We start from the raw sequence: 15,303 nt of genomic DNA, 5'->3' as shown, positions 1-15,303 counted from the left end.
CAGAATCTGTGGCTCATCCTGGGAAGAAGCTTCCTGGGTGAAAAGTGGGGCAGAGCCATGCTCAGCCTCAGGGACTGGTGCTATACTTTACCTCTGCAATGGGAAAAAAGAAGGGAGGGAGAGAGGGTGGATGCCCCACAGAAAACTGTGTACCCCCCTCTACTGCAGCTCTTCTGGATGAGAACTCCCCCAACCCCCATTGCCAGTCGGTCAGCCAGCAGCCCTCCAAGTGGACTTTAAGGGCCAGGGTGGGAGGTTGGTGGCTGAAGGCAGACAGGTTCTCACATTCATGGGATGAGGGGACTCTTATGTCTGAACCTCCCCCCCTCCCCGCATGTGGGTTTTCTGCAGAGCAAGGGGTCTGTGTGGGGCTGCCCAGGATCCAGGGGGGTGCCTTAACTTGCTCTTGCTTTTGAAGTGAAGCCCACATTTAAATGAAGCCAGCCAAATGTTTTTCACTTCATTTTGGATGCTGAAGGGCTCTGCTTATTGTGGGGAGGAGGTTGGTGGCATCAAAGGTGGCTGCCAACTGGCCCTGGATACAGCAGCTGACCACTCTTGCCAAATGGAAAGACTTGTCCCACCTCCACCCCAAGCCCCCCACATTCACCCCCAAGCAGATCTGAGAGAGCAACAAAACCACCCACAGAAATGGGAGGATGACCCCCCAACTGCAAACACCCAGATCCACCCCTGATTAAGTGTCAAGGAGGAGGCAGACAACCGCAATTGGTCCAGATGAATGTGTTGGCAAAAGGAGCAATTTGTGGACTTGAAAAGCTCAACTGTTTGTGTCATTTGGGTTAATTAACATTTATTTGCTTATTTTGGAGTGAAGAGGCAGAAGCCGTTCATTGATGCCAGATGGCAAGTGAGAGACAGCCAGCCAAAGGAATCCATGGGACGCAAATGCAAGCGCCACTCGCTCTCTCAGGAGGGGAATGGAACAAGCGCCACACCAGAAGAATGCATCCAGGGGGCCTGGGGGGCTCAGGACCCAGAGGTGTGGGTCTGCTAAGGGTGCAGTGAAGAGTGCAGGGGCCAAGAGACAATGTGCATGTGAGTACGTACGTACATACATACGTACGCGCGCACGCACGCACACGGGCCTGGCAGCAAACAAAGATCCCTCCAAGTTGGCTCAATGCTCTGTCCAGTTGCTTGGAAGGGAGACCTCCTCCCCCTCCGGCCCCTGCCTGCCCAACATAGCCCCCCCCCCACACACACACACAACTCCTGTGGCTCTCAGAAGTCCAGCCCAGCCCAGCCCAGCCCAGGTCATAGGATCATAGAATCACAGACTTGGAAGAGACTACTAGGGCCATCCAGTCCAACCCTGCCATGCAGGAAATCTAAATCAAAGCATCCCCATTGAGATATGGCCATCCAGCCTCTGTTTGAAGACCTCCAAGGAAGGAGACTCCACTACACTCTGAGGCAATGTGTTCTACTGTCGAACAGCCCTTACTGTCAGGAAGTTCCTCCTAATGTGGAATCTCTTTTCCTGCAGCTTGCATCCATTGTTCCGTGTTCTAGTCTCTGGAGCAGCAGAAAACAAGCTCGCTCCCTCCTCAACATGACATCCCTTCAAATATTTAAACAGGGCTATCATGTCACCTCTTAACCTTCTTTTCTCCAGGCTAAACATCTCCAGCTCCCTAAGTCATTCCTCATAGGACATGGTTTCCAGACCTTTCACTATTTTAGTCGCTCTCCTTTGGACACGCTCCAGTTTCTCAATGTCCTTTTCGAATTGTGGTGACCAGAACTGGACACAATATTCCAGGTGGGGCCTGACCAGAGCAGAATACAGTGGGACTATTACTTTACTTGATCTAGACACTATACTTCTATTGATGCAGCCTAGAATCACATTGGCCTTGTTAGTTGCCGCATGTTTTGCTTGTTTTTTGCTGCTCCAGAGTCTAAGACCCGGAGCAATGGATGCAAGCTGCAGGAAAAGAGATTCTTCCTCAACATTAGGAGGAACTTCCTGACAGTAAGGGCTGTTTGACAGTGGAACAAACTCCCTCGAAGTGTAGTGGAGTCTCCTTCCTTGGAGGTCTTCAAACAGAGGCTGGATGGTCATCTGTTGGGGATGCTTTGATAGTGATTTCCTGCATGGCAGGGGGTTGGACTGGATGGCCCTTGTGGTCTCTTCCAACTCTACGATTCTATGATTCTATATCCACAGCATTACCTTCATCTAACAAGCTGGTAATTTTATCAAAGAAAGATCCGATTTGTCTGGCAAGACTTCTTTTTCTGAAACCCATGTTGACTCTTTGTGATTATGGCATTGCCTTCTAGATGTTCACAGACTCCCTTCTTAATGATCTTCTCCAGAATCTTTCCTGGGATTGATGTCTGACTAACTGGACGATAATTGTTGGGATACTCTTTTTTCCCTTTTTGAAGATGGGGACAACGTTTGCTGGCACTTCTCCTGTTTTCCAGGAGTTCCCAAAGATTATTGCCAATGGCTCCGATATTACATTCACCAGCTCTTTTAATACCCTTGGATGTAGTTCATCTGGTCCTGGAGACTTAAATTCATTTAGATTAACAAGGTATTCCTGTACTGTCTCTTTACTTATTCTGTGCTGAAATTCCCCTTTTCTGTCCTCTGCTCCTTTATCCTCAGGTGAGCACCCTTTTCCTTTTCTGAGAAGACTGAAGTCCCAGGCCAGCAGGCCAGCTGTGGAAAAAGGGGAGGCGTGGGGGCAGGGCTGCCAGTTCAAATCCTGGAAAGGGTTTCTGGCAGCAAGTGTCTGCTTTGGATCTCTGGCCAGAAAAGGCAGGTGGCAGAACAAGAGAAGCAGAGTGAGTGGGAAGGAGAACAGATGCAGTTCTATGGAAGAGTGAACCCTACAATCCTATGGGGAAGCAGCCTATGGTGAAGCCGAGGACCCCTCCTCTCCGCCACCATGCCAGCCTTGTCGGCCTCCTCTCCTCAGATGCCCACCATAAGGACAGTCCCCAGGGCAAGGGATGAGGGGGTCCCAGGGGTTATGGGTGGCCAGCCTCAAGGGGGGACCTCCTCCTCCTGGCTCAGGCGGCAGAGAGGGAAGAGTCTGCAGAGTGGCACTTGGAGGGCAGGCAGGAAACCATCCAGGAGGAGGGGAGAGAGAGCCCCTTGTGCCCACCTACAGAAGAACGCACCTTGAGGCTCCAAGACCATGATGCTCTCTGCCATGCTCTTCACAGACACTCTCAGCAAGAGGGCAGGCCCCACAGAAAACAGCTGGAAGCTGAAGCCAGTGCCTCACCTGGAGGGGTCTGCTTCACTTTTTCCCACCTGTGCTGTCTCTTGCAGAGATCCCCTCTGCATGGAGGAGTGGGCCCACTCATCCCCCCTCCACAGCCCCTACCTTGAAGCCCATTTCTCCTCCAAATAATGGGCTTGGTTCTCCGTTCAGTGTAGGGGGTCTTGAAGGGCCTGGCCATCCACATGGCAGCACTATTCAATGGGTCCCCCCACTCCTCCCCAGCACTCCCATCAAAAGCAGGGCAGGGACAGGAGTCCACCCAGGAGGACGGTTGTCACTCTGGGAAGACCTGTTCCCCTTCCCAATCTAACAGGGGCTGCCCCTTCACTTCCCACCCCTCAGTACCAAAGCCCTCACCTCTCTCCCCTCCTTCCCCTGGAGCAACCTCCAGCCCCCCATGTGTCTATTTGTTCAGCCCCACTTGCTAGGCAGGCCACTGACACACACAAATGCACATCCACAGACAGAGAAAAAGATCCAGCAGAACCCTCACGCAAGCGCCAGCCACAGACCCAAATGGGTGGGTTTCTCCATCCCAGAGAGGCCCAGGAGAAGCCCAGAGAGGAGGGGAAACCCGCCAGCCATTGCCTCCCCCACTCTCCTTGCCAAAGGATGAGTCACAGGCGATGGGGGCGGCTTCCCTGCATCCCCCAGAAAGCAAACCCATTTCTTCTGATGTGGTCCAACATGCCCAGGAGGGCACCATCTATTAAAAACATTTGCAACCCTCTCCCTCTCACTGCAGCCGTGAGCTTCACTCCATCAAGGGCTTGAGGAGTGCAGCTCTTCCGCCTCACCTGTGGATGTCCAGGTACATCGCCACAGATTTATAAATGATGGGACCAAAATGTAGGGAGAAAATAAGTTAGTAAGCCAAGGCCATGAGATAAAGCAAATCCTCGCTTCCTCACCAGTGTGGCTGTCACAATCCAGGCAGATTTCATGCGCCTCTGCGTGCTGCCCCAAGATGGTGCCAACTGCCCTCTTTCAGGTACCATGGAATGGCTTTTGGTTAAACTCTGGGGCCCTCCTCGTTGTGGTGCCCTGCCATCATGCCTCCCCATGGGCTACTCTGGCCATGGATGATGGGAGCCACACTCTGACAATGGCTTTGCCACCCCTCCTCGCTCTGGTAGACCAACGGAGCTTGGGCAGTCATTCCCTGGAGCAGCCAAGCCTGTCCTACAAGTTTCCCCCTGCTGCCATGCCCGGTGCCCAATGTCAGGCACCTGTGTCAACCCCTCTCCCTCCTGGGCTTTGAAGGAGACCAAACGTCAGGTCAGCCCACCAACCCACACTCAGCACTGCACCCAAGTACTCACAAGTAGAATTTCTCATCCCACGTGGGGTTCAGGTTCCCAAAGATGGTCTTGGTCCGGCGCTTGGTCTTGCCCACCTGCACAGTCACATAGGGGTCGCTGGAGCCTGTCTTGTCCTTGGCTTGCAAGCCTTGGGCACAGACCACTGCAAGGGACAAAGGGATGGCCATGAGGTGGGCCACCAGACCTCTTCCCTTGGGGCTGCCTTGCGGGTCCCGATGTCCCCTGCCACCAGCTACACAGAGCAGAGGAGGAGGAGGTGGCGGCAGCTGTTGTTCCTGCCAAGGCCCATGGGCCCTGAGTTCAATCCCCCGAGGACTCTGGTTAAAAAGGTGCAGGTAGCAAGGGGAGGATGATGTCTCTCTCTGCTAGTGGAGGCTACAGTGGTGTGTGTGTGTGTGTGTGTGTGTGAGAGAGAGAGAGAGAGAGAGAGAGAGAGAGAGAGAGATGCAGGGGACAGAAACAGGGTGAGGGAGCAGCATCCTCCCCCTGGTCTTCTCCAGCCACTTGACATCACAGAAAGTGTCTCTGGCATGGCCCATGCCCAAGTCTAGCTGAGACCAAGCTCTGCTCTCCATTGCCTCCTGCCCATCTGCAGAGGCAATGTGTGGGGCAAGGGGAGACAGAGGAAGGCACTCCCCACTTTGCCCCCTTGGCCATTGATGGGGCAGCAAGCCCACCCTCTTTCTTTGGAGCCTGGAGCTCCTAGGAATGCCAGCCCAGGGCAGGCGAGGGAGCAGCCGCTGGCTCTCATCCCTAATGAAGGCAGGTGCGCATGCCTTTTTCCTGACGGGGGGGCTTGAGGGGGCTTGGGCCCGTATGCTGACAGTCCCCTTCCCTGGCACTAGAGGGAGCTACCCAGCCCTGGTGGCGCAGTGGTTAAATGCCTGTACTGCAGCCACTCACTCAAAACACAAGGTTGCGAGTTCAAGACCAGCAAAGGGGCTCAAACTCGACTCAGGCTTGCATCCTTCTGAGGTCGCTAAAATGAGTACCCAGATTGTTGGGGGCAAATTAGCTTACAGTTGTAAACCGCTTAGACACTGCTTAGGCGGTATGAAGTGGTATATAAATGAAGCTTGTTTGTTTGTTTGGTGGAGGCAGCCATCTATGCTTCTTGTTCCTTATAGTTTATCCTGCCTGGGGAGCAGAGAGTGCTGGCTTCAGATGGATGGCTTGGATGGGTCACTGGTTAGAGTTCCACCTCCATGGACTGCAAGGGCCCTGGCTGCAAACTCCCTGCTCCCAGGAAGGAGAGGGGAGTCTGGAGGCAGCTGGCCAGCAGAGGGGGAGGGGAGGGGGAATGACCCCCATAAATACACCTAGGGCACCTCTCCCCCCTTCATCCTTCAAAGTAGGAGGCACCTGGTCAGCTCTGCTTGCCTCACGGAGCTGCAGCAATGTAGTGCCACTTGCTTTGTTTTCTGTGATGGCTGATGCATGTTGCCCTACCTGGACTTTATCCAAGCAGGGTAAAACAGTAATCTTTGAACTGGACATGTAGTGACTAGATTATTATGAATAATCTGGGCCAGATTACTGAAACAGATCACTACAAAGAAGGCACAGAAGGAAAACCCAATAACCAGCCTGGGATGTCCGAGATGATCTGTCGAAGGACAAAGGAACCAAACTACCAGGGCCCGGCATACTGCCCCCATCCTGGAATAGCTGGAGCCCCCTCCCCAGCATCCCCTAGATGTTGCCCAGTCTGAGAGCCCAGTGTGGGACTCTGCAGGACTCTCAGGAAGACGTTCCTGGTCCCTTTTGCTCCATGGAAGGCAGAGACTGGCCTCCCTCCCAGGAGAACTTCCCTTCTGCTTCTCTAGACCAAGACACACACACTCCCAGCCAGCCTCCCCTTCCTCAGAGCGCAGCCGCCTGCAGCTGCCACCGACTCCACCGACGGCCATTTCCTGAACAGAGCCCTTGGCAGGAGAGAAGGCATGCAGAGCAAGTGCCCATGAGGTCTCCTGGAGCTGTCCTTCCCCAGGAAAAGAGACCTCGTGATTTATGACCAGCAGTGCCTTCTTGTGCAGCTAAAAATAGCAGCACTTGTCAGTGGTCTCCTCCATGGCAATTCATAACAGGCAAATATCTCAGCCAAAATCATGGCAGGCTTGCACACTGAAGGAAGGAGATGAACGATGCAACAGCTAAACACTCCTGTGTGCCCTCCCTCCCTGAGCTCAGGCTGTTCGATTTCTAGGCTCTGTGTTATTTAAGGCCTCCAAATGGGACGCAGCGTTAACACTCTGAAGTGTGAAGCTGGGCTATCTTCAGTCCTCAGGACACTTCCGATCATTAATTGGAGGCACCTTAATTGGAGGCACCTTCCTGGGATTGGGGGAGATCAGAACACCCATGGTGACACACATGCACACATGTACCACCAACTCAGCCAACCTGCAAGATGGGGGCTAAACAGGGAACCTGATGACCCCCACTGAGGAAGGGACCCCAGAGGTGAGGGGGAGGATTCCCTGGCTCTGAAATTTGCCCAGTATGGATGCAGAAAGGATCCTGGCGTCTGCCCCTGCCCTCAACCAACTTCTGAGGCTGTTAACAAATGGGTGTCTTGATCTGGACAGAGGGTCCAGTGAGGGTCTGTCCTGCCCTGCCCATAATGGGTGGTCTCTGCTGGCACGGGGGAACCTCTCTCTCCTCCCCCCCCCCCGCCCGAGTGCCCTGAGCCAGAGAGGCTTCAGGGCCCCTTCTATCTACACTAGCCATGGGCTCCTCTCTCTGGGCCTCTTCTGAAGAGCCCACTTGAGCTGTCCGTCCCGCCATCCGCTGCAGGCTTGAACTGACTCTCTCATGACAGCTGCCCTGTCTTGATGGTTGTGGAGTGAATAGGAGCATCTGCTGGGGGCATTTTAATGGGCACAAGTCCCATTCCCTCTGCCCAGCAGCTGGCATTTTAATGGGCATAGTCCCTGCTCTTTTCTGGGGGGGGGGGGGGTGATGTTGCTGCTGGAGCTGGAGCTGGAGTAGAGGTTCTCCAAGGCAAACTGCCCCCACCCCCCGCATGGCTTTTGCCTCCCTTCTGGGGAGATCTCCCTCTTGCCAAGGGGGCTGAGGGCAGCTCAGGCAAATGGTGTGTCTGTCTGTCTGTCTGTCTGTCTTGCGGGGAGGGAGAAGGGGGGAGAAGCCAGAGATTTCTTCCATTTCTCCTTCTCATCCCAAGCCTTGACAGCCCTCCAAGCCCCAGGCACCTTTCGCTGCTGCTTCACAGAGATTCAAGGACCAAAGCATCTCATGCATACAGCCTCACTGCCTGTCTCTAATCCATGCACAAATATGGATTAACGTTTAAAAGTGATGTCAAGACACTGCTGCCCAACTACTGGTGTATGCCTCCTCCCTCCCCACAACTTGTGCCCTTTCAGCTCCTCTCTGAAGAGACTATGGGCTCCATGGAGCTCAAGGGGGGAGCGGACAGAGAGGGCTAGAATCAGGAGTCATATCCTCAGACTCCAAAAAGAGCCAGGAAAAACCAGCCCAGAGCACCGTGACCTCTCTAAGACAAAGCGATTGTGGCACAAAGACCATAAACTGCCAAGTCATTCTGGTGCCACCAGACTCTGGGTCGGCTTTGCTGCTGCAAGAGACTTTGGCAGTGATGCCTCCCAGAACAAGTGGGAAGCCTTGTCACAGACTATCCCACAGAATATTTGGATGAGGAGCACTAGCCTCCCAGGACAGCACAGCAATATTCTGCAATATGACACTAGGACTATCACTCTCTCCACTGGGAAATAAACAAGAAAAAACGCCTGAGGCTGCTTCTTGCCCTTAGCTGTAATGGATCCCAGACCCCTGCCAGAAATGCTGTGGTCAAGGGGAAAGGGAGGACAATAGCAGGGATGGGGGGGACCAAATGCCCCACGCCAAGCAGAGGGCTCTCCCCAAAACCAGGGCTGGGGCTGCCACTGTTCTCCTCTGCAAATTCTGGTGCTCCTTATTTTCTGAATAGATGGGAGCCAAGTCACGCAGTATCCGATCGCCCAATCTTTGCTGACTTGCTTTTAACCATTGCTATCTGTCAGGGATGCTTGACTGGGACACCTGAATGTGATCTATCAGTTGGCACATAGAGATGTTCTGTATTTGGTACTGATGGCATTTGCCAGAGAACATGCATGAGGTTGGGCATTTTACATTATTATGGCAGTCAACTTCCTTCAGGTCGATTCACAAAGACTGATCCTGGGACTGGCGAGACGGAGGGGGATCCTGTCAGGGTAAATCACTGACCAGAAAGCCAGTCCTCTCACCTGTGATGGTGATTTTGGCCGACCACTTGGATGTCCCATCCAAGACGCTCTGCTTGGCGGCTTTTGTGTGCTGGACAAAGTCTTCCCTGGGGATCTGGAACATCTCCTGGATCAGCTCAAAGACCTCCGGCCGGTTTTTCTCTCTGATCTTCATCCGATCCTTCATGGCTGTGATAATATTCTGGGTCTTATCCTCGGCCCCATGCTTGGAACTCTTTTCTGCAGCCCCTGAGAGTAACAAACCACAGTATTACTAGGAGAGGCTTTTCATGCAACAGCAGCATAATAATAATGATAATATTGTACCATATACATAATAATAAATAGTGCAATACATGGTCATACTTTATTCTGCATACATTTTAAAAGTGCTTAATAAGCAAACTTAATGGCATAGTGTACCAAACAAAAACACCAAGTATGAGACAGCATCAAATAAATAAATGATGAAAAGAACAAGATTGCAGCTGCCAGTGACCCATAAGAAGGCTTGGGGGCCTCTTGTGCCCCCCCAAAAAAGTGGCCTTGGAGAAGATGAGGGGCTGCTCTGATGGTGAGGAAGGGGAGTGGGTCCTGGCGGCCCCCCATTGTCTCCCCGATACTCACTCTGCAGGCAGTCAGCGTTGAGCAGGTCTTGGCACTTTTCGTGGCATTTGACCCCACATTCGGTGCAGCGCATCCCTTGTCGGGCAATGCCCCACAGGAGCCCCTCACACTCATAGCAGTAGGTGGGGGCCGTGGCTGTCCAGACCTCAAAATAGTGGGGAGTGGTGGAGGACATGGGGTAGATGAGGGCCTGCAGAGTCTTCTTGAAAACATGCATTTTCTGTGCGGGGCAAGAAAAGAGACAGGAAACAGACCCAGAAAGAGAGAGTGAGAGAAATGGACTCAGAGAGCAAGAGGAGAACCCACAGCCTGTGTCTTCCTCACCCCTCTTAAGGTGCCCTTTTTGGAAGTCTCTGAAGAGGGAGGTTTCATGGAGGGGGAGCATTGTCCAGGGCCAGGCAGGACCACCTCAGACCTTCCCTCCAGGAGGGACCCTTTGCCCAATGCCTGGCCACACTGGGGCTGGCCTCTGGGTTGCAGCTTTCTTGGTGGCGAGGTGGAAACCAACTGACTGCTGAGCCTGCTTTGAAGCTGCACCGGACCTCTCTGTGGTCCTGAAGTGAGAAGCAGCTCTGGTGAGGGGAGAGGGGGAGAGGACCACAACAGGCCTAGAGACCCTCGCATGATCTTCATGGTGGGCCATGCTTCCAAAGCACAGGGGAGAACCCCAAAGGACCCTCCTGGACTGTGGCCGGCTGTAGCCCCCACAACCTGGGCCTGACTGGATGTCCTGCACCACAAGAAGGGTGCTTCCCCCCCCTTAATGCTTTCTCTTCCAGGGCCCTTGGGGCAAGAGAAAGTCAACCCAGCTGAAACAACCAGGTCCCAAGTTAGAGAAAGAAATTGATGTTCTATTTACAAATGTACGAAGCAAATAAAATTAGCCAGAGAACAATCAATAAGCCTTCTTGCCAAGGCATTTTAGGCTGGTTTACAATCAATAAGCCTGATGCCTGAGTGCCATCTCCAGGCTGCCAAGGTGGGCCAGGCAGTGACAGTTCAGGAAGGGAGCAAACTGGCAAACACTGTGATGAAGGCAGCTGAGAAGAGGGGAAGTGAAGAGCAGGGCACAGCCATGTCATCCCATCTCACCATCTTAAATGGCCAGGAGGTAGGCACATGGCAAAGTGCTCCCCATACAGTTTGAGGAGCATATAAACAAATGTTTTGACTGCCGGAGGCCATAAAATTGTCCAGGGAGGGGGCATTTTGCTTACCCCTTTCCAAGAGAAATGTATAAATGCCAGACCAACAGTTTAGCCCTGGAGAGGGACTGGGAACCAGGGGCAGCATCTCCCAACCATCCCCAGGGCAGCCGGGCCTTGTTCCCCAGCAAACTGATCCTGAAGTGTGGGAAGAGCTCAGGGCAACAAGGACAGTCACCTCACCACCACAAAGCCCACTCACTGCCAGCACTCCTGGCCAGGTTGGAGCCAAAGGTCTTTGAGAGAATGGGGTGAATGAGGGCAAAAGAGAGCTGGCTGTGTCCATGCAGGGATTACAGGCTTCCCTTGGACCTTCTGCCCTTTGAGTTAAAGGACACCCCCAGTCCCCCCCACCCACATCTTTCCTTTCCTCACCATCTCTTCGTTGTTCACGGACGTCCGGATGAGCATAGCCAGGGAGACACCGGACTTCCGGGCAGCTAGAGTCTTCTATTCAAGGCAAAAGCACATGCTTAGAAGCGGCAGGGCAGCGAGGGCCATTGAGGGAAGAAGGGTCCAGGGAGGATAGGACAAGGACCCCCAAGTGGGCTGGGCTCCCTCCTAAGGGCCCTAGAACTGCTGGGTGGCATGGCAGGTCTGCCCCCAGCTTTGGGAGAGGAATGCTCCAAGGAAACCACTCAGCCCAGCCCATTTTGCCCTCCATGTGTTTGGCTGGAGTCGTGGGGAGAGAATGCAAAGGCAGAGACAGAGTCCAGGTGACCACAAGATGGTCCTTCAGACTGCAAGAGCAAACCATATTTGGGATGAGCAAAAAGCCCCAAAGGTATTCCTCTGGACCAGCACCCAACACCCCGTCCCTATATATTTTCCATGGGAAAATCCAGCATCCCCGCTCAGGCCTTTCTTGGTGTTAAAGCAATTGGGGCTTAGATAAGACAGAATTTCCTGCGAGTGAAATCCTTCTACTTTCTCATCAAAAGTGTCCCCCCTGCAGCCGCATAGACATAAATAACTTCATGTATCCAAATAACTAGACCATGCTACCCAAGACAGTTCCTGGGGTCACTCATTATATGAAGGCTCCCCACTTCTCAGTCTCCGCTATTCCGGTTCCACTTCTTAATAATAATAATAATAACAACAACAACATTTATTTGTATTCCGCTTTTTCACAAAGGAATGAAAGCGGATTCCAACAGTATAATTAAACCATCAAACAATTAAAAGTTACAATTTAAAAACTCCAAAACCCCAGCCCTTCGGGGGCGATGGCATCAATCTCAGTATCAATTTGTCTTCTCTAGCCATCTGTCTCAGGGAGTGCTTTGATTGTGAGTTCCTGCATGGCAGGGGGTTGGCCTGGGTGGCCCTTTTTGGGGTCTCTTCCAACTCTATCATTCTACAATTGTCAGTCTGCTAAAAGAAGGTTGATTCCTAATAGTTTAGCTTTCATATTTTCCCCCAAAAGGGCTAACACTCCAGGAAACTCTAATGCCTGACAGAATAGAATATCTTTTCCAGCTGTGCCCTGCTTGGGGATAAACAGGGATGCAGAAGCGACAGTCCTCCTCTGGAGTAAGCATAATATGGAAGGAGAGGCTCTTGGGCTGCAGGCAAGGAGTCCTGGTGTCTCAGGAATTGTGAGCCGATGGCCTCAATTTAACAGTGCTCAACATTTACACAGTCTCTAATAAAACTGCATCGCGTCTCTTTCTTCCAGTCTAGCCAATCTGCAATGTTTCCCCTGACAATAGTTAAACTTGCAGAGGGAGGTAATATGATTAACTCTGTGAAACTAATTATGATGTAAGAAAGAATCGTTGGCACGGCCTTATTTGGTTTGCTTCATTATTACCGCATGATGGTTAATGGATGAATCTCATGGTTTCTCTTTGCAAATGGTTTTTCTTTGCAAACACTTGGCAATTTAGCCAGCTTGTGACACTAATTCATAATTAATTTCCTTAGCTAACCATTAATAATGAAATAATTCTGTTTGCTTGTCAGCTTCCATCTTTCTCTTTCATTTCTATGAAAACACCATATTCGTGTAGCAAAATTAAATATTTTCAACTTTTGCTCCATGAAGAATTGCACAGAGAAAAATGTGGTGAGCCAACAATGATTTAGTTTCCCCAAAGTGATGCTTTTCACAACCCCACTCTGGTTTTCTAGGCCCCACTCACAGAATGCTTGGAGGTCTGGGTCTCAGGGGAAATGTCAAAAGGGCAGATACCTGAGGCTGCCAAAGTTCATCCTCCCTTGGCTTGGAATACAGAGCTGGCGACATACCAGCAAGGCCCCCAAGAATCCCCCGCTTTGGATGCTGGGAACCCTTCCCTGTGGGGGGGAGATGAAGGGGCTTGGTGGGCCTTGATCTGCCTTCTCCCCCCGCCCCCCCGGTCTGGCTGCCCCAGTTGCCATCCTGGTACCAAGAGAGGCATCTGGCAGAGAGGACACCAGCTTGTGAGTCTGCAGGATCTAGGAAGGGAAGATGGGCAGCTGACCGAGCAGAACGAGGCACGTCTGCACTGCTTTGAGGCCCACATCATCCTCACATATTGGAACAATATTCTTTTGATAATAGAGGATGGAGAAATGTACATAATTATGTTTTTATTAAATATTTATCAAACTTCCATGGAAGAATTTGGGTTACATGCCTTTGTCAATAATTAAGGATAGAGAGGAATACCGTTTGCCAGGAAGGGGCTGAGACCGGAGGAGTCACCAAAGGCAGACCTTCCACTTCCGTGGCACAAGGGGCCCACAGGGCCATGCCACCCCTGCCACTCACAAAGCAGAGCAGCACACATTTGTGGGGAGTCCTCCAGAGGGCCTCTCAGACTTCCCTCGAGCGGCTGGCCAGTGTCACCAAAGGGCCCTCGCTGGCTGCAAAAAATGACAAAGCCCCTAGTACCACCTCTTTCTTTCGGAAGCAGGGCTTTTCAGGCTGGCTTTATTGTTCTTGTCCATCCATTAATTTATCTGAGTTCCTACACACAGCCTCCCCAATGCAATGGGAAAGGACTTTATAAATGTTGTGATTCAATGAACAAAATATTCAGAGGAACCCCATGGATGCCAACAGGGTTTACTCCCAAGAAAGGCCACCAAGGAGGGCAGCAACCTTGGTCTGCTCCCTGGGCAAGTGCGGGTCCCACTGCAAAGATCCTGGTGCTCAGCCCCACATTGGCTCATTTTGGAGTTGCTCTGGAATTAGTTGTGCTGTTTTGAAACAAGATTCAAACATCTTTGGCAAACTCATTTGGCATGCAAGTCTTCTTTGTTATGACATGCTTCTGATTTGTAAGGAAAGGAAGGCCTCTCATTTGTTCTGGAACTGAGCCCAACACTAACAATTAATTATGACATCTCAAAACATCCATCAACAGAAAAGCACTTACCATTGCCTGGAAAATCCAGTGAGGATAAGAAAGGAACGAGAGAAAGCATTAATAGTCAGGTGCCACAAGGGTGACCAGGACAGACAGCGATTGAGATGTCCGCTGGTGCAAGACCCATGGAGAGCCAACCAGCACCAGAAGACCCCTCCCCAAAGCCCTGCCAGGCATTTCCTCTTTTCAACAGCATTAACACCAGTGGCAATTGTGTCAATCCCTCTGAGAAAAAACGGGTTGCTTCTCCCCCCAGGTAGCACCCTGGACATTTATTTAGTCAGTGGCTCCGCTGGAGGGCAAACACCTTGTGGCAAAGGAAGCTATCATGGGGCCAGCTTTCCTGCACACCAAGCTTTGGGAGCCCTCCAACTACTCCTATAGAGCTCATTGCCAGAGGTGACTCTGGGTTCCCTGCAGAACTAATTGTCCTGAGCCAAGGGCCAGCTGTAGACATGCCTCCCCAGCAGCCCTCTGGCCATGAAGGTGACCAGGCAAGGCCCCCCCTGCTAAGTCTGCTGCTGGGGAAGGGGAAGGAGGTGGCAGCATGGACTATTTGCTGGGCCAGTGCAATGGGAGAGCACTCTGAGAGAGCCATGTGGGTCCCCTGGGGCCCAGGGGCTTCTTCAGGAAGGAGCCAGTGAAGGAGCAGACTCTCCACACACCAGTGGACACTTACCACATCCCGGACAATCGGGAAGGACTTCTTGCGGCGGCGGAGGTCTGGCATGCTGTCGATTCCATACAGTGCGCTATTCGGGCTGAAGAAGAAAGAATACACATGGGTAAGATGGCGGCTGAGGTGCTGGATCCAAAAAAACATTTAGCTCTTTCCCCAAAACCAGATGATTCCTGAGCAATGTGGGCCAGCTAAAAACACTCTGTGAACAATGGACACGTGAGCCAGATGAGATGGACTAGACTCCTTCAGCTCCAGCAGCATCAACTGAAAGTTCAAGTGACTCAGGAACCACTTGTTTGCAACACTTTCTGTTTACAAAGAGCCCTGGAGAAGGGCAGGTGCCAGGCCTGACTGTGCCTCTGCCTCTGCCTTTGTCTCTGTCTCTGGGAGGAATGGCCTCCAAGCATTGCTTGGACTCTGAGATGTCCTCCATGACAGCGGAGGATGAATAAGTCGAAGGAGCCCCCTGTTGACAGTTGCCCCACTAAGGAAAGCCACCAAGCCCCATGGGAGCCCCACAGGACATGGCAACTCCTCCCTCAGTGCCCCTGAAAGCAAGCGTGGGAAGGTGGTAGCTGGCAGCCTC

At 52.2% G+C, this 15,303-nt stretch overlaps 1 protein-coding gene across 1 annotated transcript in view; it reads right to left on the bottom strand.

Moving 5' to 3' along the window:
- UNC13C (unc-13 homolog C) overlaps nt 1-15,303 on the bottom strand; it is a 71,686-nt gene that overhangs the window by 38,399 nt on the left and 17,984 nt on the right. The window contains exons 5-10 of the mRNA XM_042474610.1: nt 14,715-14,796; nt 14,045-14,050; nt 11,052-11,126; nt 9,472-9,691; nt 8,866-9,093; nt 4,592-4,733 (exon numbers count right to left, since the gene is read on the bottom strand). Of these exons, the coding sequence (XP_042330544.1) occupies nt 4,592-4,733; nt 8,866-9,093; nt 9,472-9,691; nt 11,052-11,126; nt 14,045-14,050; nt 14,715-14,796 (753 nt within the window). The remainder of the gene's footprint in view (nt 1-4,591; nt 4,734-8,865; nt 9,094-9,471; nt 9,692-11,051; nt 11,127-14,044; nt 14,051-14,714; nt 14,797-15,303) is intronic.

Source organism: Sceloporus undulatus, chromosome 6, assembly GCF_019175285.1.
Source record: "Sceloporus undulatus isolate JIND9_A2432 ecotype Alabama chromosome 6, SceUnd_v1.1, whole genome shotgun sequence".
In the NCBI taxonomy this organism is placed as follows: Eukaryota; Metazoa; Chordata; class Lepidosauria; order Squamata; family Phrynosomatidae; genus Sceloporus; species Sceloporus undulatus.
The sequence above is the reverse complement of the archived record's forward strand: the minus strand, read 5'-3'. Positions and strand labels throughout refer to the sequence as shown.